The 18,928-nt window shown below is 35.2% G+C and overlaps 5 protein-coding genes across 5 annotated transcripts; 1 reads left to right on the forward strand and 4 right to left on the reverse strand.

The window, feature by feature from the left end:
- Positions 1-271: 271 nt before the first annotated feature.
- On the reverse strand, positions 272-4,689 carry LOC106718343 (15-hydroxyprostaglandin dehydrogenase [NAD(+)]). Its single transcript, XM_014512408.2, has 6 exons — positions 4,370-4,689; positions 2,538-2,661; positions 2,247-2,353; positions 1,988-2,161; positions 968-1,122; positions 272-604 (listed from the first exon to the last, which is right to left on the reverse strand). The coding sequence occupies exons 1-6, from the start codon at positions 4,460-4,462 to the stop codon at positions 499-501; spliced, it is 759 nt and encodes a 252-aa protein (XP_014367894.1). The 5' UTR covers positions 4,463-4,689; the 3' UTR covers positions 272-498.
- An 823-nt stretch (positions 4,690-5,512) lies between these two features.
- On the reverse strand, positions 5,513-8,415 carry LOC106718342 (kelch-like protein 10). The gene is made up of 7 exons (XM_014512407.2): positions 7,573-8,415; positions 7,299-7,480; positions 6,967-7,178; positions 6,536-6,684; positions 6,120-6,306; positions 5,914-6,036; positions 5,513-5,757 (listed from the first exon to the last, which is right to left on the reverse strand). Exons 1-7 carry the CDS (start codon positions 8,413-8,415, stop codon positions 5,570-5,572), a joined length of 1,884 nt encoding a protein of 627 aa, XP_014367893.1. The 3' UTR covers positions 5,513-5,569.
- A 440-nt stretch (positions 8,416-8,855) lies between these two features.
- Positions 8,856-10,782, forward strand: LOC106718344 (60S ribosomal protein L18). The gene is made up of 4 exons (XM_014512410.2): positions 8,856-8,930; positions 9,059-9,145; positions 9,242-9,503; positions 10,556-10,782. Exons 1-4 carry the CDS (start codon positions 8,928-8,930, stop codon positions 10,753-10,755), a joined length of 552 nt encoding a protein of 183 aa, XP_014367896.1. The 5' UTR covers positions 8,856-8,927; the 3' UTR covers positions 10,756-10,782.
- Positions 10,783-11,227: 445 nt separating this feature from the next.
- Positions 11,228-13,862, reverse strand: LOC106718313 (folliculin). The gene is made up of 6 exons (XM_045680354.1): positions 13,533-13,862; positions 13,048-13,369; positions 12,599-12,858; positions 11,908-12,103; positions 11,710-11,812; positions 11,228-11,366 (listed from the first exon to the last, which is right to left on the reverse strand). The coding sequence occupies exons 1-6, from the start codon at positions 13,797-13,799 to the stop codon at positions 11,228-11,230; spliced, it is 1,287 nt and encodes a 428-aa protein (XP_045536310.1). The 5' UTR covers positions 13,800-13,862.
- Positions 13,863-14,495: 633 nt separating this feature from the next.
- LOC106718326 (cytochrome c1, heme protein, mitochondrial) lies at positions 14,496-18,704 on the reverse strand. The gene is made up of 7 exons (XM_014512381.2): positions 18,605-18,704; positions 18,261-18,311; positions 17,861-18,009; positions 16,699-16,825; positions 16,240-16,357; positions 15,509-15,690; positions 14,496-15,099 (listed from the first exon to the last, which is right to left on the reverse strand). Exons 1-7 carry the CDS (start codon positions 18,671-18,673, stop codon positions 14,869-14,871), a joined length of 927 nt encoding a protein of 308 aa, XP_014367867.2. The 5' UTR covers positions 18,674-18,704; the 3' UTR covers positions 14,496-14,868.
- Between the last annotated feature and the right edge of the window lie 224 nt (positions 18,705-18,928).

Here is an 18,928-nt window from a genome sequence, read left to right on the forward strand (position 1 = left end):
GCAAAGTTTTTACTTTTCTTCGTAAATGGAGTTATCAATTGTTGATGCAATAGTATATTTTATAACAATACTAGCTGTCGCCGGCGACTCCGTCCACGCGCAGTTAAAAAAAAAGTGGGGGGGGGGGTTATGAAAAATAGATGTTAGCCGATTCTCAGACCTACTGAATATGCTCACAAAATTTCATGAGAATCGGTCAAGCCGTTTCGGAGGAGTACGGTGACAAAAACTGTGACACGAGAATTTTATATATTAGATATTAAAATTGTAGGGTTCACTATACTGTATGTACATTATAATGAGAAGTGGCGATAGACAAAAATGAAAATGTCTAGAATTATATAAATTAAAAAGCGTTTATGTATGAGAAACAGATTGCTTAGCTTTATTCCTATAAGCGTATGGTTCAATTTCCCAATTATTTCTGCATTGTAATTTGGAGCGTGTTTTGTGATATGCCGCATATCGATATACGCAATGTTGCCAGGTTCGCTGGAGTTAGCCGCGCCATTCTCTAGGCGGCTGACCATTTTCGACCACCCACACAGATCCACTTTGTCCCTTCATTAATAATTCTATGAGTGCTCTACCAACATGTTCTGGGCTGAAAATATTATTTAATATAATAACGTTGTTGATGGTTTAAAAAAACAGGTTAAAAGGGACTTTACCTAAATATTAAAAATACGCGAAATCAGAACATAAATTGATGGCAACACAAAATTTATGCCTATAAGAAGTAAGTATGCATTATCCCGCATTCTTAAATTCCATTTAAATCTATACGTATTTTCAAAGGGCCAAGAGCCTAATGGCTTAGGAAACAGACTGCCGACTACGTGTTCATGGGTTTTTTTCCACTGCTATTATCATGAACCATACCCTAGCAAAAGCCTAAATCTTAGTTGACACAGTTACAAGATAAGATATATGTATGTAATAGCTAAGTAAAAAAAGGAGTCGTCACCTCTGAGTCTTGCAGTTGACATGATCTCGTTGCCAGGCGGCCTCGTACTCGGAAGACATGAGCTGCTTGCGGATCTCCTTGACGAGGCCGGTGTCAGTGAGTCCGGGGCACAGCGCCATACTGCGTACGCCCGTCAACCCCACGTGGTACTGATCCTGCCGAGTGCACATTATTGTGTTCCAAAGTACACCGAACATCATTATCATCAGCGCACTATACGTCCTCATCGAGTGGCTACGAGCCTACCCTAAGTTAGGAGCGACTACGCCATTAACAACCATGCTGGTCCACTGCGGGTTGGTTGACTTCACACATATCTTTGAATTTTTTCTCAGATATGTGCTGGTTGCATCACAATTTTTTAATGTATCAAAAATTTAAATGTACATAATATGTAAATCGAAAAACACATAGTACATGGCCGGATTCGAACCCAGGAGCTGCACATTGCAAGTCAAGTGTTTCGTTAAGCCTGAGCCACTGACGTTCTTTACACCGAACATAGTTGGAGCAAATTAGGACAACATAAATATTTAGATCCCAGTTTGAGTTTCCGTACAACCTATAAATTCCATACAAATTCAACGTTCAAAGTTGAAGCTAATCTTTTAAGCGTCAGTGTATGGTGACTATAAAAATGCGTTTCAAATAGTTTATCATCGGGACGTTAGCTATCTATATTTGTTATTCATTCATTTCATCACCAGTCAGTTACAAGATGAAATTGTTGTGACATAAGAAGTGAAAATTCAATCATTGAACTCTTCCCGTTGACGACAGATAAATTCTTATCGCATTTGAAATATTTCCTGTGTTATTTAATAATATATTTATAAACATTTTGTGTTGTGGTTGCGATGGGGTATTCAATATCCAGCAAAAGTAACTTTATTCTTAAATTATTGCTATAATAAATGAACACTGAATATTTTCTATCTGTAGATTTAAGCGTTAAAAGTTAAAGAAATTTTAACAAAATATGGATTAATTGCACAAGTTAGTAAGTTCTAAATTACGTACCCCATATGCACGTGTGAGACCAACCACAGCGTAGTTAGTCGCCGTGTAGATGGGTGTAGAGACCTGTGGTCTCGCGAACGCAGTTGATGCTGTGTTTATAATGGTCCCGCCTTGGCCGCCGCGGTCTTTGCCCATGAAGCGGTACGCCAACAGTGTGCCACGGATAACTCCATTCTAGAATTTAAACATTTTTTTTTTGCATATGTTACAATAGTTTAAGTTAATAGTTAGTGTTACTAACTTTTAATTAATATCTTACCAAATTAACGTCGACTTCTAATTCCCAAAATCGATCGTTCATAACTCCTGCATTGTTTATAACTATATCCAGTCTATTAAACACTTTTATTGTCATCTCAAACGCCTCTGGAATTTAAAAACATATTCGAATATATTAGGAACAGAAATGTTTGAACGACTTTTAATAGATCGAGGTCGTTGCCTCCCACATTTTTATTTCAATCGAACAACCCAAACTTATACTAGTTTAGGTCAATAAAAAAATATGGATTGTTACTGGGTAACATTTTTTTGTTAAAAAAATATTTACCCTCATATTGTGGGTAGTCTGTGACGTCACACTGGCAGAAGAGCACGTTCTTCCTGCCATACTTGACTCCGAGCTCATCCGATACCTGCTCTCCGATTTCAGAATCGATATCGCACAAGGAAACCTGCGAAATGTCAACCGCAATACTTTTTACTTTGTGCATTATTAACTGAACTATTACTAACATTAATCCTGATAATAATTAAAGTATACATGTCAATTTATGCAATCTAAAATTAAGTATTAATTTTGGTAGTTTAAAAGATGAGATTTCCTTTGAATGCAACTCAGCCGTCGACTCGCGGCTCATCTCTCAGTGTACGAATACCACCAATGATGCCGTGGCATTCGGAATATTGTATAATTTATAGACAAGAATATTATCATAGATACCATTTTCATTGGTCGAAATAACGCATAGTAAAAATTCACAAATAATTATCATTTATACACAAATCTGCGTAAAGAAATTACTATTAAGTCATAACCAATCGGAAATCAATAAATTATCCTCGATATAACTCGATTTCCACAGAAGTATAATCTATTAAATTCAAGAGTTAATTATTCCTGACCATTGCTTTTCTCGACATCGCTCGCACTAATTGCATTTATAAATATTTTATAGCTTTTCAGACAACGCCGGAGAACTATGGGAGGGTCTTTTCAATAATTCACTATGTAGTAGTTTTTAAATGATAAACATTTTCTATGACTTGAATGTTTTTTTTAAATTACGGTTTAGTTAAATAACTCGATAACATTTAAACTCAAATACATACATCACTGCATATGTAATTATTAAAATTAATGAGGTTATAATTTTTTTAACGCATAATTTTAATTCTTTCTAGCTGTATAAAAACTTATTAAGTAGCCTACGTGTTCTTCCAGAATATGTTCTACATCTGTGCCAAATTTCATCAAGATCCGTTGAACCGTTCTGGAGCATTCCAACAAACATCCATCCATCCATCTAAACATCATATGTTTTAGACGAAAATGTTACTTCTGATTCAGTCTAAAATATCCTTTGATAATGATTTAATATTGTTGATAAACAAATGCCGTAAAAGGAAAACATTAACTTATCACATGGCGTTGTTTTTTTTTTTTTTTTGTAAAAACTGAGAATCTTTTTTTAACTTATGGAATCCAAAAACACTGCCACCGGGTTTAATTATGGATAAAATATTTCAGTGCCTCTCAATCTTCTTAAACTGTACAAGACTCCATAGAAATTTATTTATCGTTTAAGAGTTCAATGACTTTATTCATAAAAACGTGTACATAAAATATAGGCAGTCAATAAATGGTATAGTAAAGCGGTTAGCGCTATTAGGGTTAAATCAATTAGTTGATTGCAAGGGGAAAAAACAAGTGCATACGCAAATTAAATTTACTAACACGAATGAACCCAAACAAAGGGCTTAGAAAATGAGAGGAAAAATTATATTTGTTTTTTTTTCGCTATATTTAAAATTCACACGTTCGATTTGAGACGCAAATAAATTTAAGCACCACGCTAGAATGATAAAGATGATTGGATCTATTGATCAAGAGTACTTACTTGTCTGTAAAGGAGTTTACAGGAAAACTTTACAAGGAAATGAGGCGACCGACCGGTCGACAGAGAAAATCAATACAAAATACCATCGAAACGCGAATAAAGTTATTTCTTTACTTTTTGTAATTGTATACGCACGTTAAAGTATCGTCCGATCAGGTTTGGGGAGGTTTTCATTCAGCACACGTTAAATCCATGTGAAAATTGTTCAGTTGTACTACGATGCAGCGTAGTGTAAGGCGTGTACAGGTGTTAAGTGTCGTACCTTGGCGCCTTGCTTGAGAAGTTCCTCGCAGTAGGCGAGGCCGATGCCGGCTGCGGCTCCCGTGACCAAGGCGACCTTCCCCTTCAGCTCCATGACGTATATTGTATGCAAGTTGTAGCGCCGCGCCCAATGCGGCCGTAGTGAGCTTGCAGCGGTTGTGCTGTGCCGCGTTCGATCGCGACGGGCGCGCCGCGGGGCTGCAGGGATGGGGCGGAGGGGGTCACTCGGGGCGGGCGTTTTCTCCCCAAAATTCCCCTTCTGTAGTAAATATACGCACGATCGCGCGCCACTCTCGCTATCTGCACACACTAGTCGATTCAGTGGCGTGCGGACGACGCGCTTCGGGGGACATTGTCACTTGTTCTATATATAGTTAGATGCACCAAGCTTACGAGGAAATGGCACCGTAAATAATGGGCTTGTGGCGAGAATAAAAACACGAAATCCTTTCTGTAGATTTATTTTTTAATGTTCCCATACATATACCATAATTTAAGCTGATTAAAAATAATTATTTTCATTCTTTTTAGGATATATACGTAGACATAAAATATCACAGATACAATATTAAGCCTAAAAACATCAAAAACGCGACCGCAATGTTCAGTCGCGAGCTGTACATAAAATACGAAAATAAATTTGTATCACAAATTGATTACAATGCAAAAAACTTGAAAATTTACAAACCACCCACAATATAAAACATTCTAAAATCACATAAAATAATCACATGCCACGATTTTGATCTACATAAAACAATTAACAAATACACAAACAAAACATTTTAAACTGTACATTTATAATGAACATGATTTTGCACAGATAAATTAAAATTTTACACAAAAACTATGTACAATATCACAGTTATTACAATATAATAAAAGAAAAATAGAGTTCCTAATACTATCACAGATCAATACATGTTAAATTAAAAAACTCGATTGTCATCGAACAAAAATTATTTTTTTTTATTTTATTTCCTCTCTTTTTAATAAAGTCGAAACCAAACCCTCGTATGACAAAACACGAAAAACCATTTTTTTTTAATTTCCCACACATATTCACGTCACGAAACAAAAAACAATTTCGAAAACTAGAACATAAAATTTAAAACTTTGACATTTTTTTTTAATTTTTAGAATCAGCCAGTTGTAATTTTGATGCCGAATTGCATTGCAGAGGAATAAAGAGGTGAAGGTTTTAGTGATGTGCCTGGTCAGCGCCGGCGGCGGGGACAGCCTTCGCCAGGTAGGAGAAGGAGCGTGCGTTGGGCAAACCGGACAACACGCACGCGCTCAGAGCTGAGCGGTTCAAGTTCATTGGCGCTGCGTCGTACCATTCCAATGTATCGCCATCGTAGCACTCCACGTGCGGAATTGTTGTCGATCCTGTATTGTTACAAACGTATTGACATAAATAATTTGTTTTTTTGAAAAGATTAATGAATCTCTTAAATAAAGACTACTCTGGCCAATATTAAAAATACCAATACACATAGTTCTTCAATGTCAGTCGTTCTTTCTGGAAAAGAATGAATAACTCACCGTTAAATCCACCAATAACAAAGATCATATCGTCCAGCAGTACCGTCGCAAAGTTGCTCCGAGCGCTGAACATTTCCGTTATTTCCTGCCAGTCGCCGCCGCGGTGGGGGCAAAATCTCTCACCTTTAATTTTAGAAAGAACTTACAAAGTTACGTATATATGAGCTCCATTTATATCCATGCAGCTGATTCAATGATCAACTAACCAGTATTCAGTCGGCTGTATCCATTAAACCCTCCGAGCGCGTACAGCGAGTCGCGATAAGCGATGAGACTGACGCCGGAGCGCGGACTCAGCATGGATCTGATGAAGCACCACTGTCGCGTCTCCGGGTCAAACATCTCCGCGGAGCTCAGCACCTCCTGACCGTTGAAGCCGCCCACAATGTAGATCTGTCACAAGGTTTACGATTACCTTACGTTTTTACTATCGAAATTATGCAGAGTTTTTTAGTAATCAATTTAATAGCAGCGAGTTTCACGATACGACACCCTAAGTAGGTATGCAAAAATACTTAGCGACCCCACGAATTAAAGGATTGGTGGACAGATAGGATAAAAATTCAAGGTTACGCGACCAAAACCACTAATAAACGTCAACGGATATCGCATAGAATCATACCTTACCGCCCAGCGAGGCGGCGCTGGCGTCGGAGCGCTGCTTGTTCATAGGCGTCGTCATCTCCCACTGGTTTTTGTCCGGGTAATATCTCTCCACCGACGACATCCGCGTACGCCCGTTGTATCCGCCCAACGCGTATATTAAACCATCTGCTAGATGAATTATCAAAGGACATTATCAAAGTTTAACATTAGTATTCATAAATGGCCGGGAGCGGAAAAGTATTGTATCTTTTTATCTGTCTTAAGGACAGGTTCTAAAAGAATGCATATATGTTTATCTATTGTAAATAGCAATATCACATTAAGAGACGAAAATATAAAAGAATTGAAACGATGACATCGCGAAAATTAGGAAAAGACCTGCATCAAAAGACACAGAGGTGATGTAAGCCACAAGTTTCCGTATGGTTATATTATCATCATAATTACCGTGAACGACAACGCTGACGTAACAACGTGCTTGGTACATGCAGGCGCGTTCGTGCCACATGTTGGAGACGGGGTCGTAGCATCGTACAGTGTTAAAGTGGTCGCTGCCATCGAAGCCGCCGATCATGTAGATCAGGTTGTTTAGAGTGCATAGCCCGTGGTACGCCCGAGGTGTCAGATCCATGTGGATCGAGAGAAACCAACGGTCAGCTCTAAAATAAAAATAAATAAATAGCAACGATGGTAAGTAACGAGTCATAAAAATGAAGTCATATCTGGCATGTCATTAAAACTCAACTGTCTTTAAAAAAAATGTGAAAAAGAAACTATACCGTGTGTCGTAAGTCTCAACAAAACTGGTAGGGCTCCCAGCGCTCCATCCGCCGACCGCAAATAGAATCTCGTAAGGTATCCGGGGTCTTGCCAATGGGTCATTTAAATCGGCCTCTGTGCCAGGTCTGGAGTCCAACAATGTTAGGAATACCACCGCCGGGTATAATGCTTCTTGACATTTCTAGAAAATGCCTTAAAGTTAAAAATCACGTTTAACGTTACGCAATTTCATCTATTCAACATATTAACTTTTTAAATTTTAAACACTCTCACCTCATCATCTGCGACCGGTTGCCACTGAAGTATCTTGGATTTAAAATATTTGTAGCTTATGTGTCCAAATCGCACACACGAAAGCAAAGCAGGAACATACTTTCGTCTATTTTCTAAATCATGTTCTACCCACGTTTTAACTGCTTGGAAAACTATTTCTTCATTTCGGACATTCAGCTCATCGTCTCTCAGTATATCCTCTAATTCTTCGTATGACAATGATTTAAATTCATTGCACTCTTTAAGAATTCTCGCGAAATTCTGTCTTATATACAATTTACCTTTTTTCTCCAATTCGCTACAGAAATAGCATCTAGCAAATTTAAATATTCCAAGACAGTTGTGCGGTCTCAGTTCCTGCATCAGTAACTGGCAACACAGTTGAATAATGCCCACAACATCAAATTGATCTGCATACGGCAACAACTTTTCAACATTTTCTACTGTTACTGTACACGTGCCTGTGTATGCATAGTCAAGAATCAACCCCATGTAATAACTTGGAACATCTACAAATATCTCTGTCTCTTCAGGTTGTCCCTTCTTTAGCGAATTCACAAATATTGCTTTAAAGTAAGGGCTGACCGCTGATAGAATTGCCCTATGAATCCGAATGGATTTCATATCTCTGCATATAATTGTGCCGTCGCATAGCTGGTCGTTCTGTCTCAATTCATTCCAAATAGCAGGAAACTCAACAATTGAATAATTTTCAGGCAAACAAACACATTTACGTTTTCTTGTAACCGTCTTCTTTTTAGTTAAACGAGGCTTGTTGGCAGATGGAGTACGAGCGGAATTTTTGGTTTTAGATAATTTTCTATGTTTCGTATTAAATTCCATCACTTCCGAAAAAACGGCGGTCGAAACTTTTCTGTCGCGATGACATATTTCAAGTCAAAAGTTTTCATTTGTTTATTAGTTATTTAAATATTTGAACTTGTCCCGATGCTTCACCTGCCTGATTTTTTTTACCTAGGAAAACTCTATTATAGTAAAACCAAAATGAAATTAATAACTACTAACTCACGACTGGAACCCACAGGGGTAGGCGGTACAGAGAGATTATGGATTTTCATTAGGCGCGGTTCTGGTACACCTCTCACGTCTCTTCCACTTTCATACGTCTATGCATATCTGTTCTCTTAATACCAATCTTCTTGTATATTATTTTTCTTATTCAAAGTTTCTATTATTTGTTATTCAAATTTAATAACACTATATAATTTTTTTTGGAGTGGTAACAAGTAAAACGGTTTATGGTTAAGATTTAAGATTTTATGTTGGTAACATCGACCAGAAAAGTCAAATAGTGTTATTGTCTATTGAACTCTCTTTTTCTTCCGGTTGTCAAGATGGTGAGTTTTGTTGAAGCAAATATAAAATAAATCTATAAAAATCAAAGTGAAAACGTAGTGTTGTGAAAGTTTAAAGTGTTTTTCGAATAAAGCAGTGATGTAAATATGTGTTTTATTCCTTATTTCAGGGAGTGGACATCAACCATAAACACGACAGGAAAGTTAGGCGCACCGAAGTTAAGTCTAAGGATGTATACCTTAGGCTTTTGGTTAAGGTAATTATATTATAGGTGCTATAAGATACATAACGTATGAATAATATTGGTATATAACACTTTTCAGATTTATAACCAAACTGTCTTTGTTTACAGTTGTACAGATACTTAGCAAGACGTACAAATGCTAAGTTCAACCAGATTATTTTGCGTCGTCTATTCATGAGCCGCATCAATCGACCACCGATTTCACTGTCTCGTCTGTCACGTCACATGAAAAAGCCAACCCGCGAGGGTCTGATTGCGGTGGTGGTTGGTACAATCACCAATGATGTGCGCCTCTACAAGGTCCCCAAGCTAACAGTAGCTGCACTACACGTTACTGAAAAGGCTCGTGCTCGTATCTTGGCTGCTGGAGGTCAGTACAATGTTTATAATAACAAAAATATTTTAGGTTAGAAAGCATGTTGAATTTTTTCCTTGTATACACTCCTTACGTTTTACCCTATTAAGGTTGTATCATTATTTTCAATCATTAATAATAATACACAAATATATAAATTTTGAAGAGCAAATATGAAATAAACAAATTAGTTTTAATATACAAACATTGCTGAATTCCTTCAGTTGAAATATTTATCCAAACAATTTTAGTGATAATCATAATTTATTTCTAAAATTTTACATCTAGATATTGTACAAATATTTAATAGATGCTGTTACTGAAATTGTTAGGTGATGATTTTTGTGTTGAATTTAAACTAGAATGCCTGAGATTTTTATTTTGCCTCATAAAAAATTTTCTTTATATAAAATGTAGGTGTGTTATCATAAAAACTGTTAAACTTGGTTTGATGTACATAATAATAATAAATTTAGATAAATTCAATATTATTACACAGCTATAAGAACCATTAAGTTCTCTAGCAGAACACTAACCATTATAATGATTTTATAACTTTATTATTATGGTCTATGTTTACTTACTTATCTATCAAGAAACCAGTATTTTCATATAAAGACTAGAAAAATAAATTTCTAAACATTAAACAAGTCAATGAACAAAATGAATTATATTGCTGAAAATCACAATTCTTTGTTTTATATTGTTTCTTGGATATTTTATGTTACGTACAAAATAATAATTAGTATTAGTAAATGACTATTTTTTAACTGAAGCAATATATGTGTAATTCCTTAGTAGGACTATTAAATAGTAAATGCATTATTTAAGGCAGTCTAATCTAGACGCTGCTTCAAATTCATTCTGACTAGTGAAATTATTTGTTTAGTGTTTTTTAAATTTCTTGGCAGCTGACCTGGAGCTGTATACTTTGCAGTGCCCTGTCTCTGAATTTCTTTAAACCTCGCAACTCCTAAAATTGTTTTCTGCATAGCTAAGATATTTGAAACATACTATATATTACCTTATAAGAAAATGGTATCTGAATTTTTAATGTCCCTTTCCAGGAGAAATCCTTACTTTCGATCAGCTGGCTCTCCGTGCGCCGACTGGCCGCAAGACGGTGCTGATCCAGGGTCGCAGAAACGCTCGCGAGGCGGTGCGTCACTTCGGGCCCGCGCCTGGAGCTCCACGCTCGCACACGAAGCCCTACGTGCGCACCAAGGGCCACGAGCGCGCACGGCCGAGCCGTCGCTCCAACGTTTAATCATTTTAATATAAGGAGTACTATCTACTAATGTGTTTTATTTTTATCAATATACGAGTCTGACCGCGCGAAATTACAAAAAAAAACACACTAAGTAGCTTGTGTTCTTCCTATGGTCTACATCTGTGCCATATTTCATCAAAATCTGTTGAGCTGTTCTGGAGATACCTTCCAACATCTATCTAAACTTTTGTATTCATATTAGTAAGATGGTCAAATCTTTACCTGACTGATTAGTTAAGTTTTAATGGCACAAAGAAATCTAAAATACTACTTCTGGGAATACTATTTCTCTATCAATATTCATCAAAAAAAAATATATATAAATCCCATTACTATATTGAATTGTTGAAATTTCATTAATATTTTTGATGATAATTTTAAGGAAATGCAAATAAAACTAGGTTGTACCTAATACTTTTTAATACATTGTAAATAAATAATTACATTTTCTTAGTATCACAGATTATTCTTAACCGCAAAATGTGTCCATCCAATAATTCAATAGTACTTCATCATGAGGCATGACTCCTAGTATTTGTTTTAATTTTACAATAGCATCAGATTTGCGGCCTGAAGATGATATCGCAGATTTCAAAGTATTTGCTATCCTGCAAAAGTATTGTCTATTACTCTATATATATAAAAGAAAGTCATGTAGTTATACTATTTAAAACTCAAGATCAGTCAAACTGATTTAGCTGAAAATTGATGAGGAGGTAGCTTAGAACTAGGAGACGGACATAGGAACTTTTTTATCTTGTGTGCATTTTTTTTATTCCGCGCGGACGGAGTCGCGGGTAAAAGCTAGTAATAAGTAAAAGAAATATATTGATTGTTAGTCCCCTAAATATTTTCACCTCGGCCAAATTTGTTATCATCTCAAGCAAACCTGAGGCAGATCTCTAAAAACATATCTAAAGCTAATAAAATAAGCTTTATTTCAATACATACCCTAACCACTCTAGAAGCAATGATTTAATATGATGGTGGAGTGTTGGGTCCTTGAACATTTGGTTAGCCATTGCTGTCTCTATCCTGTTCATTAGAGATGGACCTAAAAATGTACCATTTTAACATTTGGTTCAATGCAGCATCACACACAAATTTTCTACAAAACATTAATTCGTAAATATAATAAAATATACTAACATTTTACAGGCAGTGTCTCTGACCATTTGCATACAAAATTATTCCCATTTTTTTCTAATAAACAACTTTTAGATGAGGCATCATTATTGTCTTCACTTAATATTCTGCATTGTTCACCATCACTAGGAATTGGACAAAACCACAACAAGCCCTTAATAATGTTTGCAGCTTCTGTAATATTTGACCTCACGATAACCTGTAAAAATATAAATGTATCCCATAACTATACTCAGGAGTCAGGATTAAAGGTAGTCTACATGTTCTTCCAGACTGTGCTCTACCTGCCATCAACGTTTATGCAGCCGTTCTGAAGATACCTTCTAACAAACATCCATCCATCTAAACATTCACATCTATATATATAAAAGAAAGTCGTGTTAGTTACACTATTTATAACTCAAGAACGGCTGAATCGATTTGACTGAAAATTGGTGGGCAGGTAACCAGGAAACGGACATAGGATAATTTTTACCCCGTTTTCTATTTTTTGTTCCGCGCGGACGGAGTCGCGGGTAAAAGCTAGTTTATAATGTTAGTAAGATTTAATTAGCCATCCCACTAATATTGTACTTTTAAAATTGAGTAATAATAATAACAAAAATGTTCCAAAATGTAACTGAATCATTGTAATTGTGTTTATACAAACTTTTATAAAAGATACAAATAAAGTAAAGAAAAATATATCACTTACATCTACTCCTGTTAAAATACAATACAATAATATTCTGAATACTGACTTGGTTAAAAGATTTTCTAAAGATCTTATTGATATTTCACAATTATAATTTGATAAACAAATATCTTGTTCAAATATTGTTTTTTTCATTGTCTTTGGACATATTTTATCAAGTAAATCTTTACTGGTGTATAAAGTTTCAGAATATGTGAGCGCGCCAGTTTTCAACATCCACGTAAAATGGGAATGAAGTCTTTTGTAGACATTTTCATCACCTGAGAATATAAGTAAAAGAGTAGTTAACATAAAAAACATAGCCCATTACAACTACTATACATACATTTCTGTATAAGTGATATTTGTGGATAAGGTGTATTTTTTTTGAGCTATTGGACAAATTTGGAGTAGGATGTATAATTTAGTGTATTCAAAGGTTCCAGAGACTAGCAAAATTCAAGAATTACCAGTTAATTGTATCAAAGATCTTGACTGTCCAAAGTCATTTCGCCCTGTCTTTAACCTCAATGCTCTTTGTGAACAGACGCTTTGTTCCTTCTCATATACATCATCAGCTAAGTGTTGAAGCTCTTTCGATATATTCTCCATATGCTCAGATAGCATGGGTGTAAGATTGAGGAGTAACATTTTATCCTTCATAAGTACTACAATTGAGAACCATCTCTTCAAACCTCGAGCTCTGGTATCCTTAACTTGGAACATTAAACTAAGTACATGTCCTTGTGCGTCACTGAAGTATACTACCCCACCTTCCTTGCTCCAACTCACCTGAATCATGTAGTCAAAAAAAAGGTATTAATGATCCGAATTTAATATTACTATTTCACATTTCAACGATAATATAGTGTTGGTTACTATTATTACGTGTAATAAAAGACATTTTAAAAACCGTTTTAATTTTTGACAAGGCTGTACTTAGAATAAAACTCACTTCGCATGTAATACTTCTTACAGCTGCTTGTCGTAAAAATGTGTTTATTTCGGCATTTGGCACAGATTCCCTGCTGCAATATATTGTCCCATCATCATCTCTAGATACTAGTACCGTTTCAGGCCCTAAAGAAGTACATCCACTGCACTGTACGGAACACTGAGAAGACTCCGTTGTATGGTTCTCGTCATCCGTTGTAAATGTACAAAATAGAGGACGAGGGCCATGAGCTTCACAAAAGTGGCATAGCCCAATAATAGCGTTCATGTTGCGTGAGAAATAATTATATATTATAATTTGTAGAACTTATAAGATAATATTGCAACTTTTTCGGAATATTCACATGTTTTGACTTTTCAACTAAAGTGTTGCCAGATAAAGATTTGAAAATCAACTGAACGTAAAACGTATTAAATAGACATCACAGAATTTGGTAGATCTATGAAGGAAATTCACTAATCCAAATCCTTTATTATAACTGCGTAAAATAAGTATTGTATTTTACATTGTTCACTTAACCTTTAAATCTTTGTATTTATTCATTTATATAATATCTCATCTGCAGTATTTACTTTTAATTCCACGAAGACTAAAACTTTTCCTGGAATTAAAGGACACCTAACACGTGGACCCTACTGCTTTGTTTCTATCATTGATTAGTAGGATGACACACAGCCCCTGCTATTAACTAAATAGTTTAACAAAGTTACCAAGGATGTTACGAAATGAGATCAGAACCACTAGCCCAACTTCCAGAAAAAACAATGTATTTGTGAGAACTGTAGTGGATGTCACTGGAAAGAAGACCGCACAAAGGCCAGGAGCGAACTGATTAAAGCTGATGAGTTTTGTTAAATGAGGAGTTAGAAAGTAATATTAAAAATAGTATTAAATGGAGTTGAATGTAGTGTTTGATGGTGATCTCAATTTAACGATTCAGAATATTTAACCAATAAAAGACCATTTAATATATTTTGGTTAACTCATTTATTCAACTGTACACTGATTCAGTTTAACCCATAGAACATCACAAGCACAGTTCTTAGCACATTAACTAAATTCAAAAGTTAATTTTACTGTGTTAAAATGATGGCATTTGTCTAACATTATTTAATTATTTATAATAAAATCACATACCACAAAAGTTCTCGTTAGGTCAACAACATGGTAACAGACGTCAAAAACTACATGATTGCATATTTCCAGGAAAGAAATAAACATTGTTATTTATGAAATAAATTAATTTAATTATAAACAAATACACGTCTTGTGCCTATAGAAAAAAAAATGTTTCTAAAACGGTACAATTTGTTACTACTCATTGCTTTAGCGGTATTTATTTCTTAGATACTGGTTTGTAAGCTAATTTCCTGGACTTGAGGGAGCTCCATTTGTGCCGCTTGTAGTAGTAGACGATGGCGGCGAGTGTGGAGAAGATGCCGATAGCCTTGATAGTCATGAGACGACGGTCATCCAGCTCGGGCTCCGAGCACCAGCGCAGGAACGTTGACACATCCTTGGTGAGCTGTGACGCGGTCGCCGGAGTACCGTCACTGTATTCCGCAGCCTAAAACATTATTTACATGTCAGCATACATTTATTATACGTCTCAAACAACATATTTAGTCTCGTCTCAAACATATTTAGCATTTAGAACGAAATTAAACAAAATTTTAGTTACTTAAAAATGTATGCAGAGTTTAGCGAATTTAATATGAATTCAATCCCTTAAATATATCATCGAAACACAATTTGTTACCACAGTCCATCCAAACTATCTTAATCATACTAATATTATAAACGCGAAAGTTTAAATGTGAAAGTTTGTATGGATGGATGGATGTTTGTTACTACATATCTCCAAAACGGCTTAACAGATCTAGATGAAATTAGGCACAGATATAGAATATAGTTTGGAAGAAGACATATACTACTTAATAAGTCTTTAAGTTAAAAATAATTTATCTTGTACTTACTTCATCAAAAAGTACTTGTGCCATAGCAATGGCTCCGCCGGGGAAGTATGGGTTGTAGTTCTGTCCCTCGCGCAGTGCGACACCTGCAGGCGGGTCTGTGTAGCCCGTCAGCAGCGAGAAGATGTAGTCCTCGCCTCCCTTGCGGCCCAGGACTATCAGCGATAAGTCCGGTGGGTACGCACCTGGAATGATAAATTGTTTGTATTATTAACCACTTTGGTAAAGAGAGATGTAATTTTTATATAACTTAATAACTATGAATAAAGTCCGTTAATTCACTCACCCTGAAGAACCCTCAACAGGTTTAAAACTAATTGGTACCATCAAAACATATGTGTCTAAAGCCGTGATTTTTTATTTATGTAATGACTCGTATATTTATATATTTTATAAAGTAGAGGAAGACCAAAGAAAGTATGGATGGATTGTGTGAAAGAGTATATGTGTAAGAAGGGAGTAAAATCAGATATAACGGTTAGACGGATAGAGATGTATAGAGGAGTAGTACATACTGTGCCGACCCTCCATAGGGATAAGGGCAGGTTGATGATAATGACTCACTAAAGTTTTAAGAAGTCAACAATACCATCAAGTATAGGCATATATATTAAGCATATAATGCCTTCTCTAACTCAGTTCAGTACACTTAATCTAAATCAGCATTTATGGTTCTTCTAAAAATCTGCATTACATATATTGGTACATAAAGTTATTGGTGATAATATTTTTACCGTTATTTGCAGCCCTGGCAGCATTTTCATTGGGGTAAGGCGATGGGAAGTAGTCAGAAAGCTTGCCGGGCCTCTCAAAGTAGTTGCCTTCCTCATCAGGCCCATCCTTGATCATTACCTGAACAAAAAAAATCATTGAAAATTTACATATTAAATGATTAAGTGATCGGCACACTGGTATAGACAATGAATGGGTGATAATTTTACAATTCGTTTACATTTAATATATTTTATCATTAGGAAACTAGAACAGGATATTAGAAAAGTATGTGAACATTTTTTTATTTCATGAAGATGCATCTTCAAAAGTTTGCATTAAATTTGTGTATGGCTGTTTGCATGTGTTCTGGGTAATTTCAGAAACGGCTAGATTTTAATGGGAATTTAAACAAAATGTTGTATATGCAGACATAGGCAAAAACAATAGCAATTTTAGTAAGAAATTACAATTGTACAAACCTCAGCGGCCTCAGCCTTAGCTTCTGCCTCAGTGTGTGTAACATTAACCAGGTTACGGAACGCTACATACTGTAGTGAATGGCAAGCCTTGCACACTTGCTTGTATACTTCATAACCACGGCGGACACTAAAAATAAAAAAACAGAATTACACTCTTGTGACATATTATGTGTACAGTTTATCAAAAGGTGTTGATATCAACGCTGGAAAGCATAACCGCTGTAACCCTTGAAATCGTGAATATGTTTTTCACACGTTAATAATTTCAACCATTATCAAACGATAATGATTTTATTATAGGTTAGCACAAACAACACAACATTGCTAAATACCGCATGCTTGTAGGCGTATCAGCTCACGAGTTATGATTTTTTGGCTCTCCTGTAAAGTTCATACTTTCGGGGTTACAGCGTTTACGCTTTCCAGCGTCGATATAATCTAAAAAAATTATATCTGTCCTAATTCGCTGTTAACCTTTTCAATGCTACAGACATTACATAATAGGGCCATAAAATGTTGTACAATTTGCATACTTGGAACCCAACTGTGTAATGTACATTAAGATATATAATTAATTAAATATTAGATGTAGTTTTTAATATTTCTTACTATGTTTTACTATGATTGTTACAGATTGAATGTAATAATTGTTTTAGATTACAGCAGAAATAGTTTTAATTGTATTTAATTGCATGTTTATGGACACTCCATTTTATGTTATGTAATGACAAATTAAAAATCAATAACCCGAATGTGTGTCACATGTATTTAGAACATTATCAAGCTAAATAAGGATTCTTACATGATAGTTATATTTTTCCTATATTGTTTGTTTTAGAAATAGCAAATCATATCTATACAATGTTAATAAAGGTTTTTTTCCAGTAGAAGCTTTTGTCATACTACATTTATAAATTTATACATTTTTACAGCTGGGATATTTTAATAGTATAATTGCTAGTGTAATAAGCTATTGAATCAAATAGTCGTTATTAATTTTTTTGCATTTTATTTGTATATAAGCTTGTTTTTTGTGTATTATACAATAGTACTTTTATGTATAATGTAAATTCTGACAAATTAATCATTTTGAGATAATATTAAGTAGTACAGTTGTACAGATGCCTAAATTATTGATTAAAAAAAAAATTATTTATTTTACCTGGCATGGTCAAGTGATTGGAACCATCCATTGTGGCTCCACGGCTGGGGGTATGGATGGGCCTCAGTGCCCGATGCATCAACAGACTGCTCTAGGGCAAACAGCAGAGCCCCAGCGCCACCACCTATTACACCTAATGTCGACAGGAGCTGAAAACAAGTGTGGAAAAGTTATAAGTGTGTTGTTTTTTATGAAGATATCAGATTGTTTATTCTTATCTGTTATCTTGAACTTTAAAACAGTAAATATATTGTCAATATAATAAAATAATTTTACATAAAAGATTCAGTTATAGAGATCAGTGTTTCAACATGTCAATAAGTACGTAATTTTGACATAACACTAAGGTTACGTACGTGTAATTTTATATGTATGAAAAGATGTAAAAATCTAGACTCACCAATTTCCTACTCTTGGTCCATCCTTGAGCATTGGTGGACAGCTGACATACCTGCAATTGAGAGGTTCCATTAGTTTTCTGCACTGTTACATAATGTTAGAAGGTTATCACTCGCCATGAAAATCTATTACAGCACTGAGCAACCGCAAGATCTCATATGTTTTACTTAACCACATTTTTCACCACATTTAGCAAAGTCTAACTTATAAAAATTGTGAAATACACCCAATTTACATTGAATTCACAAGGTTTACGTTTTCATATTTTTTACAATTTAGTTGCTCAAAACTTGTTTATCATTTCTATTTTGAGCATAAAACGTAATTTTTAGATATTACGTATACCTGGGGTCCAACTAAGCCATAATTTTTCAAAAGTCGAGCCCCACAAATCCTGCCGACGGTGGCCGCCATGATAGCAAAACGTCGTAATGAAAGATTCGAATGACAACCATGACAATATAACTGCCATCACGAAAAATACGAAATGAAAAAGAGCTGTAGAATAAATACAATCACGGCATGCCACACAAGCAAAATGGAATAGTCAGAGATTGCATAAATGTGTAATGAGAGCATGAATGGGTAATGAGTATGAAGTTGAATAATAGGAAAAGAATATTTATATTTTCATTAATTTTAACATAGATTTAATATTTAAAGCTTGTT

The sequence above is a fragment of the Papilio machaon genome, chromosome 12 (assembly GCF_912999745.1).
Source record: "Papilio machaon chromosome 12, ilPapMach1.1, whole genome shotgun sequence".
NCBI classification, from domain to species: Eukaryota; Metazoa; Arthropoda; class Insecta; order Lepidoptera; family Papilionidae; genus Papilio; species Papilio machaon.